Below are 19597 nucleotides of genomic sequence, written 5' to 3'. Positions count from 1 at the left end.
TTCCTCCAACCTGAAATATTGAGTTCAATGAATCCATTGAGAGTTAGATTCTCACCTACAGCACTGTCATTCTTACTTTCTATGAATATTCAAAGTGCTTATTCTCACCCTGTAATTATTAAAGCCTCACTTTTAAAAGCTGTGCTGAATTCACACAACCATGAATAGCATGACAAATGTATCCTCTCATAAACTTGTACAGCATACAATAGAAGAGCAACACTGATGTCACTGATGTCACTGATGTCACTGATGGCGGAGGCCGGTGCTGTTAGTGTGTCAGTGACAACATGATCCTGAATTGTAAACTGACAAAGGTTGTAGAGGATTTGTAATTTAAACGAGCAAGACAGTTTCACATGAAAGTGAACATGAACATGTCAGCCCTTATTTCCTGAAGAATGTGTGAGTAGGTGTAGTGCATAGTGAAGACGCTCCCACAGACGTGATTTAGACCTCAGCGGAGGATAGGTGCAGGAAATGAGACGTTAATAGTGCTGGTAGCACTGTGACACTGTTCATTGTGCAGATCCTAATGTGAATATGCAGATTCATGAAGGTTAAAGCGTGAATGTCTTGTGGAGTGTTATTTGGAGCTGATTAGCACACTGATGCTGTGATGAGCCCCCCCCCCCCTCTTTGTGGTGGAATGACAGCAGACTGAGGAGGGGAGAGAGCTTAACCTAGGGCTGTGCTCCTGACGAGATGAGTTAATCCGTGCTCTGTGCTTTAACTACCCTCACCGAGAGGACGGAGCTGGAGGAGGGGGGATTATGCCGTCTGTCTGTCTGTCTCCCCCTCAACAGACTTCCTCTTCTTTTAAAAACAAGTCAGAACTAGCTTAGCGATAGCTGCATGCTTAGCAGCTGCGCCAGCGTTTACACATGAAAATCAAATCAGCCGTTGCTGTTATCATAACGTGTGAGCGGGAACATTAGTATATAGTGTGCTAATGTGGATAATGGCAAACATTCAAATACTTTTGCTGAGCACATATACTTTTATTTTCTTTGCATCATCATTTCTCTACTAAATAAAATGCATGTGTTTGCAATGGGACTATTTAGACACACCCAGAGGAGTCGCCTCCTGATGGCCATTGGCGAGAATGCAAGTTTAATGACAAGCTGCTCTGTGAGCGAGAGGCTCGGGAATGTCAATGGAGTAGGAACGTAGACGTAGTCTGTGTAGCAGAAGATGTGTCACCCTTCACTAAGTCACAGAGCCTAGCACGGTCCAGCTCTGACCAGGGTCTGACAGCTATCCGGCCCGGCTCCATAGGCTCTCATCAATGGTTTCAGGTGTTCTTCATGCTCAGGCTGGTTAAACGTTGTGTAAGAGAGATACTCTCAGAAATATACATTCATACACACAGGTCACGTTTCTACCTAAAAGCCTGAGGAGCTAACATTAGCAGAGTACATTGTAGCACATCATAGTTATGCTATGCTAAGGTATACTTAATGTATTTCAATGATTGTGACATTGAATATAGACCTACCTAGCATCACACGAACAGTGTTGTTTCTTAATTTACTTGTTTTCTTGATCACTTTGACTTGTTTGTGATCTGTAGCTTTAGCTTTATCTTTGTCTTTTCAACCTGTTTCCATCCTGGACGTATCCTTCAAACACACATTGTAGAGCCTTCTGTCTTTGTCGTATCTCTTCAGGTAGAGCAGCAGTGACAGTGTGGCTCCATGGTAGCGCTGACATCTTGAAGGAATAGCTTTGGGGGGCGGGGCTTAGCCAAGGGTCAATTTGAACACAAATGTATTAATACAGATAGTGTGGTTAGTTGTTAACGTAGGAGCTAGGTGGCTGTGCTTGGCTTGTGATTGGCTAATGCAGGTGTAAGGGGGCCGTCTTCTGATACCACTGGCTCTTGGAGAGGAGAGAGTCCTGGCGGCTCCAGGAGACGCACCTTCTGTTAGAAGTTAGCTCGACACCGGGGGTCTGATCCCAGGGGACCAAACCGCTGTTGCTGCCGTTACACAGTTCAGACCCAGCGCTCCACCGGCCCCTGTGACTCCCGGCGGCTGCGTTTGTGCTGTCTGAATGAGAGTCGCTGTAGTTGCTGACTGGCCGCTCTGCTGCCGGCGGGGTGGTCTCCTGGCCGCTGTGCACGCAGACCTTGCTGCTAAACAGCTGACCCTATCTGAAATGAAACCACTATAATGATTTTAAATGTCGTACTCCTCCGTAACTGTTACACTTTATTTGTAGGCATCAACTAAATGTCAGTTCTGGTTCAGACAGTCTTACTTAATAAAACTGCCTACGTGTGCATCTGTCTGACAAACTCTTATCCCATCAATGTTTCTCTTTTGGTTTCCCTGAATAGGAGAGAATTTGCTGAGTTGCTGGAGAAGTATGGATCTAATAGCAGCACAGGATCAACACGCAACTCTCCCATACAGCAAGGTAAGCAAATCCCAACGTAGTCCTTTGTGTGATATTACTCATTCTGGGTTTTTTCCTGAAGCATGTATGGGAAATAAGAATTTCCGTGTTTACACTCCTGTCCAAAGGCCTGTTTGATGTCACAAATGCATCAATGGCATTATCATTCAGTTCTATGTAAAGAGCAAAAAGTTCTATATTTGACAGAGTACTAAGCCTGAAGGTAGATGGAGTAAGTCTGCCTTTAAAAATAGCTTATGACAAGTGCACTCGTCTGTTACACAATTGCCAACATCTGCTTCGGTGGGGAAGGAGGCAGCCGGCTGGTACAGATTTGTTAAAACACGGCATCAGCACGTGAGCAGGTTTGTGTGCTCTGTGCAGGGGATCAGGGTACATGTATGGGGTCAGATCCGTATGCATATTATCAGATATACAGAGAGTCCAGAGATGTAACCTGTTGATCTATTAAGTATGGTGAAACACAAATAGTTCACAGATGACGAGTTGTAATGTAAAATGACATAACTCATCACTGGAGTAATATGCAGTTAAGAGAATCAGTATGATTCACAGACTCTAACCACAGTCTGTGGAGTCCAGACCTCGGCATTGGTGGTGTTGACTCGAGTGTGGACCGAGGACTGGTAGGTCTTGACTTGTGGCTTGTAAAGTAGACTTGGTACCACCTCTGAACACACCTTTAGGACACATGGAGAAGTACAAAATGTCCTCCACCAAAAGAAGAGCAGATGCTACAATTTGAAGCCTTTAGGATTGGCAGCACAGGTGATGGAGTTTAAAACACTTTTACCCTTTATGGAGGAATGTGATCCTCATTTTATGCAAACAACTGTGGTTGTCTCTCCATACCCTCCAACTCTATTCACCCTTGACTGCTGGAAGTCAGCGTGAATAGCTCCCAATGTGAGCTTTACCTCTGAATGTGAGGACAGCAAAGAAGCAGATGTTCACCCCAGGCACTGGATAAAGGAAAACAGATTCTGGGTCATATTTGGGCTGCTCTGCAGTTGGTTCGGTCAGCGTATTGGGTATTATTCAGTGCTTAGAGTCACTCAGGCTTAAGACATGTTTTAAAAGGAACATCTGTAGTAGCAGCAAATTGTTGAAGAATTCTATTTCAGTACAGAACATCTGAAATGAGGAAGGAGCGAACCAGTGATGGAGCGGGTCGTCCTTCTATCAGAGGATCGGCGGTTCGATCCCCGGCTCCATTAGTCCACGTCCATGTGTTCTTGGGCAAGGCACTTAACCCCACATAGCTGTGCTGTCGGTGTATGAATTTAGGTAGTCCTGATGAGCAGGTCTCACCTTGCATGGTGTCACCAGGGTGTGAATGGGTGAATGATGACATGTAGTGTTAAAGAGCTTTGAGTGGTCAGAAGACCAGACCATCATGCTTACTACCCCTCATCTAAATAATGACTTTCCAGTGTTATTTCAGTAATGATCTAAATCTCTTTTTTCATTTTGACAGCTGTTGATTGTTCACCTCCCAGCACAGCACAGTTAATGCCTGTACTCACTGTGTTGTGTGGTTTGGTACTTTCTTCAGATTCCAAAGGAGGCCGCTACCTGGACAGTACGTCATCTGGTTCCTCGTCTCGCTCCCAGAGTCCTTTGCTGTTGAGCCCAGCAGGCTCTCAGAACATGTACAACAACAGCGGGCCCATGCTGCGCTCCCTCAGGTAACATTTGTTCGTCATCAACTACGACACGGCTCTCCTGTCGTAAGGACACCGAGTTGGGAAGTTGTGGCTAGCAAGTACTAAATACTAGATTAATAGATTTACAAACCATTGTGTAGATTTGTATTTATGTGTGTCATTACTAGTCTTGGCAGGTGGGCAGTTGACACTACATGGTACAGACACACTTTACTTTTAGGGCTGTGCATGAGACTGACATGAGACTTATTCTTTAAGGTTAACGGCACGTTCTTGCCTCTGCTATGTTAAAATCTGAGTGCTGCCTGTCATATCATTTGTACATGGTACCTTTTAGTAGTAGTGTTCCACATTTGACTGTTTAAAACTGTTAATACAGGCTCTGTGTCATGTTGGGGAAACAATGTGGCCGCTACTTCAGCTTGTCACTGGGCTCAAGAGTTGTCAGTGACGTTGTTCCATCCTAAGAAGTGTGGTCAACCTCATTCTGACAAGGCTTTACTTCAAATACACGTTGTTTTGCTCCTTGCATTGCATCTACCGTAAGATATCTGCTTCTACTTTGCATTCGAAATGACATAATCCCAACACATTTTACCTGTTTTAAAGAAAGGTCACCATGTTTTGTGGGTGTGATCTTTTTGCGTGTCGTCACCATTCATATCTATACAACCAAAGTGTTCATGATTTAATTGTTTACTAGAGCACAAAGTTCTACCTACATTTGGACTCTCAAAGTCCACTAGATGGATGCATTCATCTTACATAAATGCATGATGTTTCCGAAGTTAATGATTAATTGTTGTAAAGTACTGAACCAATATCTTGACTGATAGTTTTTCTGACAGAAACACTTTGACCAAGACATGTACTGTGTACTAATGTACTTGCCAGTGCTCTCTGGTAGAATAACTATGAGCTCAAAATGTCTATACCCCAATCTCTTCTTACTTTGTGGCCGACATATGTTCCAATACAGATATATCACTGATAATAATGATAATAACTACTTTCACTCTGCCTGTGACTGTGCAGAATTACGACAGTAATGCCATGGAGGCCTAATAAAGGTTATTGTTTACCACAGGCCTTAGACACACCCCTGGTTGCAAAAATACCAAAAGTGTGTTTGCACCCCCTTATGGTACACCTGACTGATTCACGAAAATAGAGCAAACAGAGCTCATTTTGTGAACTTCAAAGATTGTCGTGTTCACGTGTCTTCCTGTTCTCAGTCATCCAGGTGAAGGAGTGATTCAGCTCATTTCAGTTGCTCGATCCAGCAGTTTGGGCATCACCATCGGAGGAGGCTCCAACAGGGCCGACGGCCCCGCTGTCTTCATTCAGGAGGTGCTGTCTGGAGGAGACTGTCACCGGGTAAGAAATGAATCCACCAACCTAATTAACTGAAAGTAACGATAGCTGAGAGCAACATTAACTGCGCTCTACAATTGTAAGTCCATTTATCTATTACTACCAGCTGGCTTTCAGTACATTTCAGGCTACATTTCAATTAAATTACATTTATTTTGTATAGCACAAAATTACTAATCACAAATTTGCCTTAGAGGGCTTTACAATTTGTACACATACGACATCCTCTGTCACAGGACCCTCACATCACAACAGGACTAAATTAATTCATACAGAAGGAGAGAGGCACTCCCCCGGCAGTCTAGGACTATAGCAGTTTATCTAGGGGCTAGTCCAAGGCAAACCTGAGCCAGCCCGAACTATAAACCTGAGCTAGCCCTAACTATAAACCTGAACCAGTCCTAACTATAAACCTGAGTCAGCTCTAACTATAAACCTGAGCCAGTCCTAGCTATAAACCTGAGCCAGCCCTAACTATAAACCTGAGCCAGCCCTAACTATAAACCTGAGTCAGCCCTAACTATAAACCTGAGCCAGTCCTAGCTATAAACCTGAGCCAGTCCTAACTATAAACCTGAGCCAGCCCTAATTATAAACCTGAGCCAGCCCTAACTATAAACCTGAGCCAGCCCTAACTATAAACCTGAGCCAGCCCTAACTATAAACCTGAACCAGCCCTAACTATAAACCTGAGCCAGTCTTAACTATAAACCTGAGCCAGTCCTAACTATAAACCTGAGCCAGCCCTAACTATAAACCTGAGCCAGCCCTAACTATAAACCTGAGCCAGCCCTAACTATAAACCTGAGCCAGCCCTAACTATAAACCTGAGCCAGCTCTTAACTATAAACCTGAACCAGCCCTAACTATAAACCTGAACCAGCCCTAGCCGGAAGCTGGTTCCACAGGAGAGGAGCTTGATAGCTGAAGGCTCTGGCTCCCATCCTACTTTTTAAGACTCTAGGAACCACAAGTAACCCTGAATTCAGGGAGCGCAGCTCTCTAGTGGGGTAGTGTGGTACTATAAGCTCCTTAAGATATGATGGTGCCTGATTAATTAGGGCTTTGTAGGTGAGGAGAAGGATTTTAAATTCTATTCTAGATTTTACAGGGAGCCAGTGCAGAGAAGCTACTACAGGAGAGATATGATCTCTTTTCTTAGTTTCTGTTAGAACACGTGCTGAAGCATTCTGAATCAACTGGAGAGATGTAAGAGACTTATTAGAGCAGCCTGATAATAAAGAATTGCAGTAATCTAGTCTAGAGGTAACAAATGCATGAACTAGTTGTTCTGCATCGCTTTGAGACAGGAAGTGCCTGCTTTTTTAAATGTTACGTAGGTGAAGAAAGGCAGTCCTTCAAATGTGTTTTATCTGGGTGTTAAAGGACAATTCCTGATCAAAGATAACTCTGAGATTCTTTACGGTGCTGCTGGATGCCAGCGCAATGCCATCTAGAGAAACTATATCATTAGATAATTGATTTTGGAGGTGTTCTGGGCCTAGTAGAATAACTTCAGTTTTGTCTGAGTTTAACATCAGGAAGTTGCAGTCATCCAGGTTTTTATGTCCTTAAGACATGCTTGAAGTTTAGAGAGCTGGTTGGTTTCATCTTGTTTGATCGATAGATATAATTGAGTATCATCTGCATAACAATGACAGTTTATAGAGTGTTTTCTGATAATATTGCCGAAAGGAAGCATATATAAGGTGAATAGAATTGGTCCAAGCACAGAACCGTGTGGAACTCCATGACCAACGTTGGTGTTCATCCAGGTTTCATCGTTTACAAACTGAGATCGATCTGATGAATAGGACTTAAACCAGCTTAGTGCAGTTCCTTTAATGCCAATTAAATGTTCTAGTCTCTGTAACAGGATGTAATGGTCAATGGTGTCGAACGCAGCAGTAAGGTCTAACAAGACGAGAACAGAGAAGTTCTTTGCCTGATGCAATTAGAAGGTTCAAGGTTCTTATAATTACTTAAGGCACTAAATGGTCTTAATCCTGCCTTCCCTTATTTCACCCGATTCTAGGTGTTATTATGTATTATGGTTTTTGCTATTTTAATTGTTGCTGTGTTTTTTTATTTGTTTTCATGTGAAACAACTTCTTTACGATATAAATGACGATATTTCATTTTTTTTACCAGCTCATAATTGAAATACAAGTTCCTTGCCAGAGAATATGAGGCTGTATTCTGGTTTGGAGAGTTGCTGGAATTTAGCAAAATATCTTGTAGCCAGGCCATGACGTTCTTTTGTAAAATTCAGTCAAACTAACTCCAATTCTAACTGGTAACTGGTGAAATAAGACCATAACAGGGGTGAGGGGATTGTGTTGCTTTACATTGTCCTTGATGCAGCGGTCAGTAGCTTTAAATTACAGGTTGGTGGGAACTTGTCTTTCCTGCACAGTTTCATTTTTAAAATTAATACAGGCAACAATTTCTCAAATTGTCAGATCTCAGAACAAGCAAAAAGTAGTATAGTTGAAAAGCTGAGAAAAGTTAAGCGGTTAAACTTCTTCCCTGTTTTGTCTCAGTTATCTGTAGTGTCACCATGACTCCATGAAGGAATTTAGGAATTCATGCTGGATTAAAGAATGTTAAACATACACAACATGAATATTTCTTGGCGGTTGTGTTGTTTCAGTGTCAGTGCTGCTCTGTTAGAGGAGTCCCAGAGTCCCAGAACAGACACACTACACCAAGTGTGAAGGTCAGCCATCTAGCTAGGACTCTGCTTAGGGCATCACCCTGCTGCTGCTCCCCGATCTCTCTCTCACACACACACACACACACACACACACACACACACACACACACACACACACACACACACACACTCACACACACACAAAATTACAATGCAGAGGATTTGTTGTTGCGTACTGCTAGATCTGCACATGCTACAGTAGCAGCAGCAGAACCTGAAGTCCCAATCTTGTGGCACTCAGTCTCACTGAAGACATAGATCTTCAAAAATATGCGCACAATGATATTGTTTCATTTGGCTCAGTAATTTCCTAAAAGTGGTCATTGTAGTTTTCATCAAACCTTACTCAGACAGGAGGACATAGTACATTTGTTGGTAACTCTTTTCAGCATTGGACTGATCCACATGTGGTGCTCTAGTGAGGGTGGCCACTAGCAGGTTGTCTGTGGGAGTCAAAATGAACGACACTGTGTTTCATTGGATTTGTTGACAAAAAGAAAAGTCTAGAAGATCATCACATGTATACTTTAATCCCTGGATCATTACATCTTTTACTGAGAGCAGCTGGCTATTTGTTTTCGTCTGACGGATCTTGCACAGGAGTGCATTGGTGGAAGCACTTAACAGTTGAGGTGAGTGAGAGAAAAAGTAAATGTTCCATTTATCCTGAGGAGAAGTTTCTGTTAAACATGATGCATGAGGTCTGCACCCTGGCCAGTCTCTAAGGGACTGTAGGGAACACTCAGTTCACACAGTCATCTGCGCTTGACAAAACCAAGGCAACAAGTGATGGATTCTGCAACTGCACAAAGTGGTCTAAGACCACTTTGTCTGCTGGAGGAGGGAGAGCAGCACATGGCCATATGGTTAACATGAAGGCTATATGGTTAACATGAAGGCCATATGGTTAACATGAAGGCTATATGGTTAACGTGAAGGCTTTATGGTTAACATGAAGACCATATGGTTAACATGAAGGCTTTATGGTTAACATGAAGGCCATATGGTTAACATGAAGGCTATATGGTTAACATGAAGGCCATATGGTTAACATGAAGGCTATATGGTTAGCATGAAGGCTATATGTTAACATGAAGGCTATATGGTTAACATGAAGGCTATATGGTTAGCATGAAGGCTATATGTTAACATGAAGGCTATATGGTTAACATGAAGGCTATATGGTTAACATGAAGGCTATATGGTTAACATGAAGGCTATATGGTTAACATGAAGGCTATATGGTTAACATGAAGGCTATATGGTTAACATGAAGGCCATATGGTTAACATGAAGGCCATATGGTTAACATGAAGGCTATATGGTTAACATGAAGGCTATATGGTTAACATGAAGGCTATATGGTTAACATGAAGGCTATATGGTTAACATGAAGGCTATATGGTTAACATGAAGGCTATATGGTTAACATGAAGGCCATATGGTTAACATGAAGGCCATATGGTTAACATGAAGGCTATATGGTTAACATGAAGGCTTCCTCAGTGCGGATTGCTCCAGTGTATCAGGTTGCCATAACACTGTGGAACGCTGGCTCTGCTGCGCATCAACCATCAGATAAGAGTGGGACTCAGCTAACTGTCCTGCTGTTAAAGGATAATTATATTTTGTTTTGCCTATCAATCATGGAGCATAGTGCTAATTCTGTCAGAGCAATGAAGTCGCTCTTGCATTATCTGATCGTCATCAGCTGTTCAGCAGCATTCATCAATGGCTCAGCTTTCCACTCAGCCTAAAGAGGCAACAACATGTGCTGGATGTGTCCAGTAGTTGCTGGCCTACTAGCAGACGAGCAATGTCCAGATGTCTTCATGTGGGTGTAAACAGGGGCCTTTAGAACCTCACACCTGATGTGGTTAAAGGAACTGTTTCTGGGATTTAAGGGGATTTGTTGTCAGAAATTGAATATAATATTCATAACTATGTTTTCATTAGCGTGTAATCACCTGAATCTAAGAATTGTTGTGTTTTTGTTTGCTTATAATGAACCGGTTATATCTACATAGGGAGCAGGTCCTCTTCACAGAATCCACCATGTTGGACTACAGTAGTCCAGAACGGACAAACTGAACAGTGACTCTAGAGAGAGACTTCTTTCTGTTACCTGAAGGCCACCTCAGGGTGAGGTACCCACCCCTCCGGTTACACATACTGCTGCCTTCTTCCTTTTTCTCCAGCTTCCCCTGCTTCTCTCTCCCCAATCCTATCCTCCTCGCCTCTCTGTCTGCCCACTCACTGTCAACTGTGGGCAACATGACAAGGAGGGAGAAGGAGGAGAGTGGATGGGAGAGCCCGAGTGTACAGGAATGCGCTTAAAGAGAGCTGTTACTAAGCGGATGTTTCTTGTTGCATATGTCCTTGATTTACGTCATTTTGATTCTAGAAGCCAGTGAGTGACAGTGATCACAGGGTGCCTCGTGATCCCTGTGGAAAGTTTGAGCACTGGTTTGTATCTTTTGGTACAAGATTTGCAAAATGGCTTTCTATCAGTATTGTGACATTTTGCTGCAAAAACGGTTGTGGTATTTGTTTTGATTTCCTCTCTCTCTTTAAGTCGCATCAGCATCCAGTTATACAGTCGAATCTCTCTTTCTTTCTTTTCTTTCTATTTAATAGCACGTAATAAGGAACATTTACCAAAACAATATAAATACTGACGGAATATACGATAAAGGCCAGAAGCCTAATAGGCTTCTTGTGGGTCTCCCCAGTTTAGATCTAAAAAGTCAAATAAACTATAGCTTAACGGATTACAATTTAGAGTAAAGTATTTAGCTTCAAAGCAAGTAATCATTTTCCTATAACTAAAATAAAACACGTTTATTTATGTCTCATTCATATTTTACTATAATTTCCCATACAAATGATTTCATTGACGTTTGTCTTATTTCTGATTTTCATGTAAAGCACTTTGAGCTGCATTCATTGTGCACACTCTGCATTATTAATACCATTAGTATTATAGAATCATTGCTTGAACTTGCACCTGTTTCAAGTGATGGAGGGGATTATATCAGTATTTAAAGGTGCAGGCAAACGAACAAGGAATATTCAGGACATACTGTGATGTATATCTGTACAAACATTAGAGTCTGTACTCCAGATCCTTTGAGAATGAATAGGACTACAGGAAGTAGGTAGATGGATGCCTAATCTAACAGTCACTATCTCAAAAGACAGAAATTGCATAAAGTCTGGTCTGTTGCATACTTGCCTAAAAATGTTGGATGACGACAGTTTTATTTATTCCATGTACGTGGAATGTTGTGTGGACTCAATGTCTGCATTAACTTTATTTTAACATTCGGTACCGGCATATTTAATGCTGCACTAATCAACCATTTTCGGGGTTCATAGTCTCTGCACCATTGTCAGATGTCAGATGTTGTGACTCAGCTTATTGCACTGCCCCAGAGACGCCAACAATCAGTTCTAAATCAGTAAACTAACTAACTGGCATACAATGTACACATGCATTTATAAGGTCCTAACTAAAGATGAATCATCTCTCCACACTGAGTGCATTAACCCAGCTTTCCTCAGGGATAAGGTTATAGTCCAGTTGTTTTTCACTGGCCTATTGACTCATACGGTATCTCCACTACCAGATGGTGAACGATACAGAGTAGTAGAAGTACAGTAAAGCGACACTGTCATTTAGTCTCTTTAACTCTCTCCACACTGTACACTAATGCCTGGCTCTTTGACAATAGCTACTGACACTCACTCGCTCAGATTCTCAGTCTTGTGCTTATGGAAGCAGGTTGTCCATTTCCTCTAAATCCCAACTCTTAATCCCCTGTGTCATATAGGAAGCAAGCTAGCATTTCATGCACAGTGATTTACTGTGTGGGATGAGTCAGCTGAGGATTTATGCAGCTATGCATTTATCAGAGCTGTAGTTGTTGCTGTGCATCTCCGTGTCTAACCCAACCGGTCCAGGCAAATGGCCGCCCACCTAGAGCCCGGTTCTGCTCGGGGTTTCTTCCTGTTGAAGGGAATGCAGATGCTTGCTCATGGTGGAATGTTGGATCTCTGAAAACTGAAGAGTACGGTCTAGACCTGCTCTATATGAATGGTGTCATGAGGTAACTTTAGTTGTGATTTGGAACTATATAAATAAAATTGGCTTGACGTGACTAGTACCTGCTCACTGGTGACAGTGAGTACACAGAACAAGCAGGAGATCAGACATGTATTTTGACCCTGTTACATTCAGGACTTTCTAAACCAACAGAAGAGTTTTTAAGTCACTTCTTTGTCAAACAGGAAGCCTTTGTAAAGATCAGAGAACAGGACTCATGTGATCCACGTGATCCATCTCCTCGTCTTAGTGAGGACTCTGAGCTGTAAAAACACTGTTACAGTAGTTGAGCCTACTGGAGAACAGCATCCTACTGACACATTAGTCCTTTGATTCTTTACACGTTACTGTCATAGTAGGCTGATTTTGTAATTGGTCTTCTTGTCGTTGATTGGGTCCAAAGACAAATTGTATCTTTGTTTAACTGAAGAAACTTCTGGCACACCCACCCACATTTGAAATGAATTGTTCTCTGTATACTCAGTGCTTGTCCATAGTCACCAAGGGATATTGTTGTAAATCTGTGTGTTCTAATAATCACATAATTATTGTAAGACATTTGCACTAGTGGAAGGTGTAGATGTTGAATGGAAGAGGCCCCAGACTGGAGCCTTGGGGTGCTCCACATGCCACTTTTGTACGCTCAGATACAGTATGTAATTACTGATAAACACAAAGTAGTCACTGTGGCAGAAAGTCCCATTCAGTTGTCCAGTCTGTCCAGTAATATGCTGTGGTTGAACGTGTCAAAAGCCAAGACTCCACTGTCTGTGTTCATTCACACAATAACACGGAGGAGAAGATGAAAACACTTTGTTAGAGCTTTTACTGAAAAACAGTCTTTTCAATTATTTAATTTAAAAAAGGGAGGCCTGTAGTTGGTCATTAGTAGTAGTATCCTGATTATTATTTTTTAAGAGCGGTTCAATAACTGAAGTTTCATGTGTTTGGGAAACCTCCAAGGTTATATGGTTGATGGGATCAAACCTTGTCATGCTAATTGAATTGGTTCTAAGTGGACGCTAACAGACCACATACCTTCCTTGAGATAGATGAACCCAGAACAGATCAAAGTTACCAACGTATCCTTTTCAGACTAAAGGTATTCAGAAGATTTAGCAATCTGTTAACAGAATGAGCCGTCAAAGGAAACCAGGTCACCTGTTTGGTTCTTCAGCTCAGCCTGACTAAAGGCTCCGTCTCTGTTGTGCAGGACGGACGTCTGAGGCCTGGAGATCAGCTCATTGCCGTTAACAAGGAGTCCTTGATAGGTGTGACCCACGAAGAGGCCAAAAGCATGCTGAACAAAGTCAAATTAAGGTGAGTGGTTCTTGTAGAACTCAAAGTGAGTAACGTCTGTGATGTCAGTAGGGATTAGTCAGTCGTCCCTCTTTCCTCTGCTTTTATGTATGTCACTGTGTTCATGATTAAGTCTTTGTATTTTTATGGATTGGGTCTCCAGCCAGGACGGTGCTGTGGAGATAGCCTTTATCCCAGGGAAAGGACTTTTTCCCAGCAGCACATCTCTCCACAACGGGGTCCAGCGAGCCGCAGGCAACAACTCTGGACGCCTAAAAGTCCACATCAGATCACCTGAGGTCAGCTACGCTTTGTTTCAGGCATCAGAAACATACCAGAACATGTCAAGGTTTAGGACCTTCTATCATTGGATTTCTGAGTTCGACAGCCATGGCCGAAGGCATTGTGTTTTCGGGTTGTTCGTCTGTCCGTCCCATTCTTGTGAACGCGGTATCTCAGGAACGCTTGGTGGGAATTTCCTCAAACTTGTTACAAACGGCCACTTTGACTCATTGATGAACTGATTAGAATGTATTAGAAGTCATTGTGACCTCACAAGACACATTTTTTGCAATAACTCCACAGTTCATATGCTAATTAGGACAATTTCACACAAATGTCTAAATAGATAAAATGATAAAGTGGTGACATTTTGGACAGACATTGATTTTAACTGCAACATGACTGGTTTGTGGAGGTAAACAATCGCAAGGCAGTTATTGTAATTACAACAGAAACAATTATGAAACCGCATAAGCAATGTTTCACAGTGAACCTAAATGACAAGGCTTTTGTTTCTGAAACACATCTTCACTCCCATATCGGCTGAAGATGTTCTGTAGGTTGATGAGAGGGTTCTGAGAAACGAGGTCTTGAGGCCATGTTCTATGTGGAACTCAGAGTTCATGTTTATGATGATTTATGATCTATCAATATGTTGACCAGCTTTAACAAAACAGGTAATAGAATGACTAATGCATTTTGCATTCAAATGATTTAACAAGCTTAATGTAAAAACATGTTGAAATGATCATTTCATTTAAAAAAATCGATTTTCAAAGCAAATTTTTAAATTCATGCAATTTCATTTTTAAATCTAATTTATAATTCACAATTTAAAGGAAATATACTTTATAATTTCCATATTAAAAATTGTGCTTGAAGTTTATTAACACATATGAATCCATTCATAGGAGGTTTATTACATTTTGTAATTTAGCAATTACTTCTGATTTTACAAAGTTAAAGTCTGAAGTGATTCTGTGTCACAAACTGATCTCCATTCGGTGCAGTGATTGGTGAACAAGGTTCTTTGAGACCTCCTGCATTAGACCTGTCCTACCTTTGAGGACCTAACGTCGGTGGTCATGAAGTCATCTGTTGTGTCATCAATGTTATATACATGTTCCTTTGTAGACCTGTACAGAGGAGCCAGTCCCAGTGTCCTCACCTTCTCCTGACATCTGCCCACCAGATATTCATATTTCAGGTAAAGCTCACTCTCTCTTACTTTCCCTTCAGTTTTCTCTTGTATATAATCTCAACTGTTCCTCTGTCTCTGACTGCGGAGCCGCCTGTCCGGCAGCTGAGCAGTAGCTCCGCCCATCAGCCATTACATTATAGGATGTCTCAGCTGCAGTCACTGAAGAAAACTTCCTCAAAGTTAGTTGATGTTTGTCACATGTGCAGTAAAACATATCCATTGGTTAAAAACAAACACTATCTTGGAGAACAGGGGCAGAGCAGCATTTTGAATAAGGCCTGTCCTTGACGACGTTGACCAATGACGGCACGTTATTCCCACGTGTCCCCACACCTGCAGATAAACGCTTGTGATTGGCCTGTCTGGATCCAGGACTTATAAGGGCCGTGGGTTTATTAGCAGTCGTTCTGCAATAACTTTGCATTTAGAAATCCCCAGATGATCAGAGAGCTCCGATTATCTGGCATCTTTGTCCTGATGATCACTGCTCTTGGTTTTAGCCATAACACCCATCACATTCCCTCCACCATCATCATCCACCACTCTCACTATACCTTCTTTACTTGTATTATATAGTTTAACAACGCAGCTATGCCATCAAATAACCTTTAAAGGACTTATTAAACGCCTGCTAAATCAGAGTTGAGACTTTCAGTGGTTTGTCCTGGAAGTCCCTTAAATCTGAAACATATTAGATAAACCCATCTGATCCGAGAGTGAAAGAACGGGGAACATTTACTCCCTCACAGAGATTGTGGATTAAGTGGAGAAGAGAGGATGAGATTTAATAGAAACCACAGCACAGCAGGGGACCTCCAATCACACAGGAATGTGAGGGATCATGAAAAAGTACCCTCTTGATAATAGTGGGTGTATGTCCTTATTGTTCCATCCTCCCTCTTATCCTCAGTGAATCTGCATAGCAGCTGCTGTTTCAAACACAAATGAAAATCTACCTCAAGCCCTCCGAGCTCATGCATGATGATTAATCAGCATCTCTTTCAGATGTTCTCATTCACCTGTTGTATGCATGTGTAACAGGTGTTTTGGTGTTGTGTTTATAAGATCATGAGTCCATGCTAATACAGAATCAGCCTATAGAATGATTGTTAGAGACATACAACTCTGCTGGCATCTGCCTGCTGGAACCTCATTTCATCTAATAATGCCATAAGCTCAGTTAAGCTTTTGTTAGATGAGTTGAATTTGAATAACAGGTGTAACACGGGTTTCACTGGGGTCCAACCAGCACACATGGAACATCTTTTTGCTGAAGAACCTAACTACTGAAAATAAGAGTCAGTTTCTAGTTGAAGAGAAAGTACTTGATGATGAAATTGAAAGATCTCAAATAGACTAGCAGCTCGAGGGTTGAGGGTCGCCCATAGTCCCAGCTCAAAGCCACTTGATAGCCTGGCCCAATCCTATTGGCCTGGATTACCCCAGTCAAGGTTATTTCCAAGGTGCTGTGACCACTGAGCTTCCCTCCAGGCTCCTATTGGTTAAGCCAGTTGCTAGCCATGAGATGTCAGCAGTCTGTGGGGAGGTGAGCAGATACAAATACTATTTTTTATATTAAAGAGTGACATTGACTCCTGACAATAATGAATTGCTGTATGGTACCATTCCTGTTGAATGATGGGAAGCAGGGTTGAAGGTGGTGGGCTGGTAGGCATCTGTGCTTCAACTTAAGCCTCCTCACCCCACTGAATCCACGTCATACACAAGTATACTTAAAGATATGCACACTCGTCTCCTTGAGTCAGCTGACCTCTCTTCTCTTATCTGTCATGCAGTGTTAAGGCCACAGGTCATCAAAGACGTATAATCCTGTTAGGGAGATAAACATAACCGCAAAACCCTTTTTGCACGCAACTATCAAAGCCTGGGGTTATTACTATATATGTAATGATTACAGAGGTCAAGTGTGATTCCGACGTGTCTGTAACAAACAGTTCGACAATGAACAAAAGTTACAATATTGTAACCCTAGTTCTATAAGGCAGCACACACCGCTATCTTCCATCCTACAAGCCGATGGTAGAGGTCTCTGCCTGTGCCTATAGAACTTGGGTTACAACATCGTAACCGTCGTTTTAACTCACACAGACTCCGCCCCCTCCACTGGACTCTATGGTACATCTGAGGCAGCGAGTCCCAAAGCTGTGCCAGCAGAGCAGAGTCCTCCAATCTCTCCACGGATGCGTCCTGCTTCTGCCCCCAAGTCCAAATCCATTTACACCGTTAGCTTACAGTCCATCAAGTTAACTGTTGTGTTGGCTAACGCTAGTAGCTAGCTACTGCTCGATAAAAGAAAGGGAAGCATAAAGACCACTTTACCTTGTAACAGGCAATGATGGATCCCGCTCTTTCCGTCTGGATGGTCTGCAACACCAGTGCAGCCGAATGCATGCTGGTAATTGGAGGACAGTATTACACAAAGAGTCCAGTAGAAGGTGGAGCCTCTGTGAGTTAAAACTTTTAATCTTGCGGGTCGATACACTTGTCAATTTATAATCAAAATGATTTCAGTTCCTGGGTGTTTACAACCTTTTGTAAACCCATGAAATGGTTTATTTCTTTTTGCACATGCACACAGATCCACCAGCACACTTTAGTTGAATGTTTTAGCCCTTTTTTTAAATCCAAAAACAAGAAGAGTACCTTTTATCACTTTGTGTTGGCTCACTTAAAGTCATTATGATTCATTATTTTTAATCAATCAAACCACACATACAATTTTAGCATAAAATACTACAACGTAGCATGGAAGGTGGGAACATATCACAAACATATGACTTGCACTTGTCCATATTGGGAGCTTGAGCACGATTCTGAATGCATCATTAAATGCCACCTGAATCTTTTTCCTTTTTGCTGTACTACACCTGCACCACAAGTGGGCAGTATAGAGCGGAGTACCTTACCGCTATGCTATACCGGTTTATAGCATCGGATCTGTCGGTCATCATGACCGGTCTGGGGTTAAGGGTGGTGCAAATCCTTTGGGTGGGACGAGGGTAGTCAGTGAAATTAGTTCACAGCCCTAGCAACAGAACCAGACACTCGTACTCAGAGGAAAGGCTCCCATTGCAAATCTGGGACAGACACACTCATCAAATTAATATTAGGCATTGGCTGTCTGCCCTCCCCTCTCTCATCTATATAATCATCCACTCCACCTTTCCTCCACTCCTCTCTTTTTAATCATCTGCTTTTCACCCCCCCCCCATCCTAACACACACACACACACACACACACACACACACACACACACACACACACACACACACACACACCTCCCCTATCACCACAACCACCCACTTCCACCAAATCCACAGAGAATATCTGTCCATCCACTCTGATATTACAGATTATGCAATGATATTTCTCCTCCTGTTGTTTACTAAGTGTTCTGTGGCTTAACATACTCCCTCCTCGCTCCTGAAGGCCGGTAGCTCCTGGTTTGATATCTCCTACAGATACTGTATTCTCTACACCACAATGTTTTTCATACAACTTCTAAATCTTGGTCATTGCTTTCCCTCTTTGTATTTGAGAAAACCGACTGTATTTTTCATGTGTCTTCTTCTTCCTCCTCCCCTTTTTCCCCACCTCCTTTTTCTTTTCCCTCTTCTTTAGGTTCAACCAGCCAGAGGTCGCCAACGGAGGCCAAACCTAAGATAACACTGGACCCCTGCATACGCCTCAAATCAGACAAGTTAGACGTGGTGAGTCCTGTGCTTGTTGTAGAGCCATGCTGCTGTGTGTGATGCCAAGCATGTGTGGAGTGCTCCCTGTCCTAGTCTCCTTTATCATCACTGGATGACTAATCCACTTAAGGAAATGAGATGCTGAGTATTTGACACATTCTCTTTTACGCCTCAGGAGCTAAATACTAGTTGGTCTGGAGGCCGACGGAGCTCAGTGGTAACCTGGTAAACTTCTGTTAAATTGTGATATCATTACTGGATACTGTAATCTATCAATTACAGTATCCATAGTCTCATAACAACACAGGACATACAATTACAAGCTTTAACCAGGCAGCAACCTCTGGTTCTGGAAGGTGAAGTCAGTAAACATTCTCTAGTTTCAAGACTTCTTTAATACAGCATGATGTCATTGAGTGAACTACGGTCCCATTTAGAGTCAAACAGACCATAAAGCAGGGGATGCTTTAAGGGGTGGCACCTTGTGATTGACAGGTCGCTACCATGGCGTTTTCCTCTATGAGAATTGTCCATGTTTTAGTCTTTAACAATTTTACAGTGTGTTTTCAGTTTATGGCAATTCTGCTACCAGGAGCTTTTCAGCCTGTGCCTGGCTGATTGGAGACGGGCTACAGCTGGTCCCCCCTGCTCCTTGGGCTTCTTCAAGGTGTCTTTTAACTACTTGCCATCACTTGGGCTTTGAACTTGGGCACTGTGGCACCTCAAGGGTACATGGGGTAGAGGAATGGGCTAACTAACTGCAGGAAATTGGAGCTTGTCCCGGTTCTTATGCTCTTTTCCGTTACCGTGCGCAAC

General features: G+C 42.4%; 1 protein-coding gene across 3 annotated transcripts in view; it reads left to right on the top strand.

The window, feature by feature from the left end:
- The window catches only part of si:dkeyp-72e1.9 (syntaxin-binding protein 4), a 72067-nt gene that overhangs the window by 44335 nt on the left and 8135 nt on the right, over window positions 1-19597 (top strand). For all 3 annotated transcript variants that reach the window (XM_068724857.1, XM_068724859.1, XM_068724858.1), the window contains exons 6-12: window positions 2345-2424; window positions 3980-4112; window positions 5327-5468; window positions 13500-13606; window positions 13749-13884; window positions 15002-15074; window positions 18711-18799. In XM_068724857.1, the coding sequence (XP_068580958.1) occupies window positions 2345-2424; window positions 3980-4112; window positions 5327-5468; window positions 13500-13606; window positions 13749-13884; window positions 15002-15074; window positions 18711-18799 (760 nt within the window). The remainder of the gene's footprint in view (window positions 1-2344; window positions 2425-3979; window positions 4113-5326; window positions 5469-13499; window positions 13607-13748; window positions 13885-15001; window positions 15075-18710; window positions 18800-19597) is intronic.

Source organism: Cebidichthys violaceus, unplaced genomic scaffold (genome assembly GCF_023349555.1).
Source record: "Cebidichthys violaceus isolate CVI_PGR_0920_01 unplaced genomic scaffold, fCebVio1.0.p SCAF_32, whole genome shotgun sequence".
NCBI lineage: Eukaryota > Metazoa > Chordata > Actinopteri > Perciformes > Stichaeidae > Cebidichthys > Cebidichthys violaceus.
The sequence above is the reverse complement of the archived record's forward strand: the minus strand, read 5'-3'. Positions and strand labels throughout refer to the sequence as shown.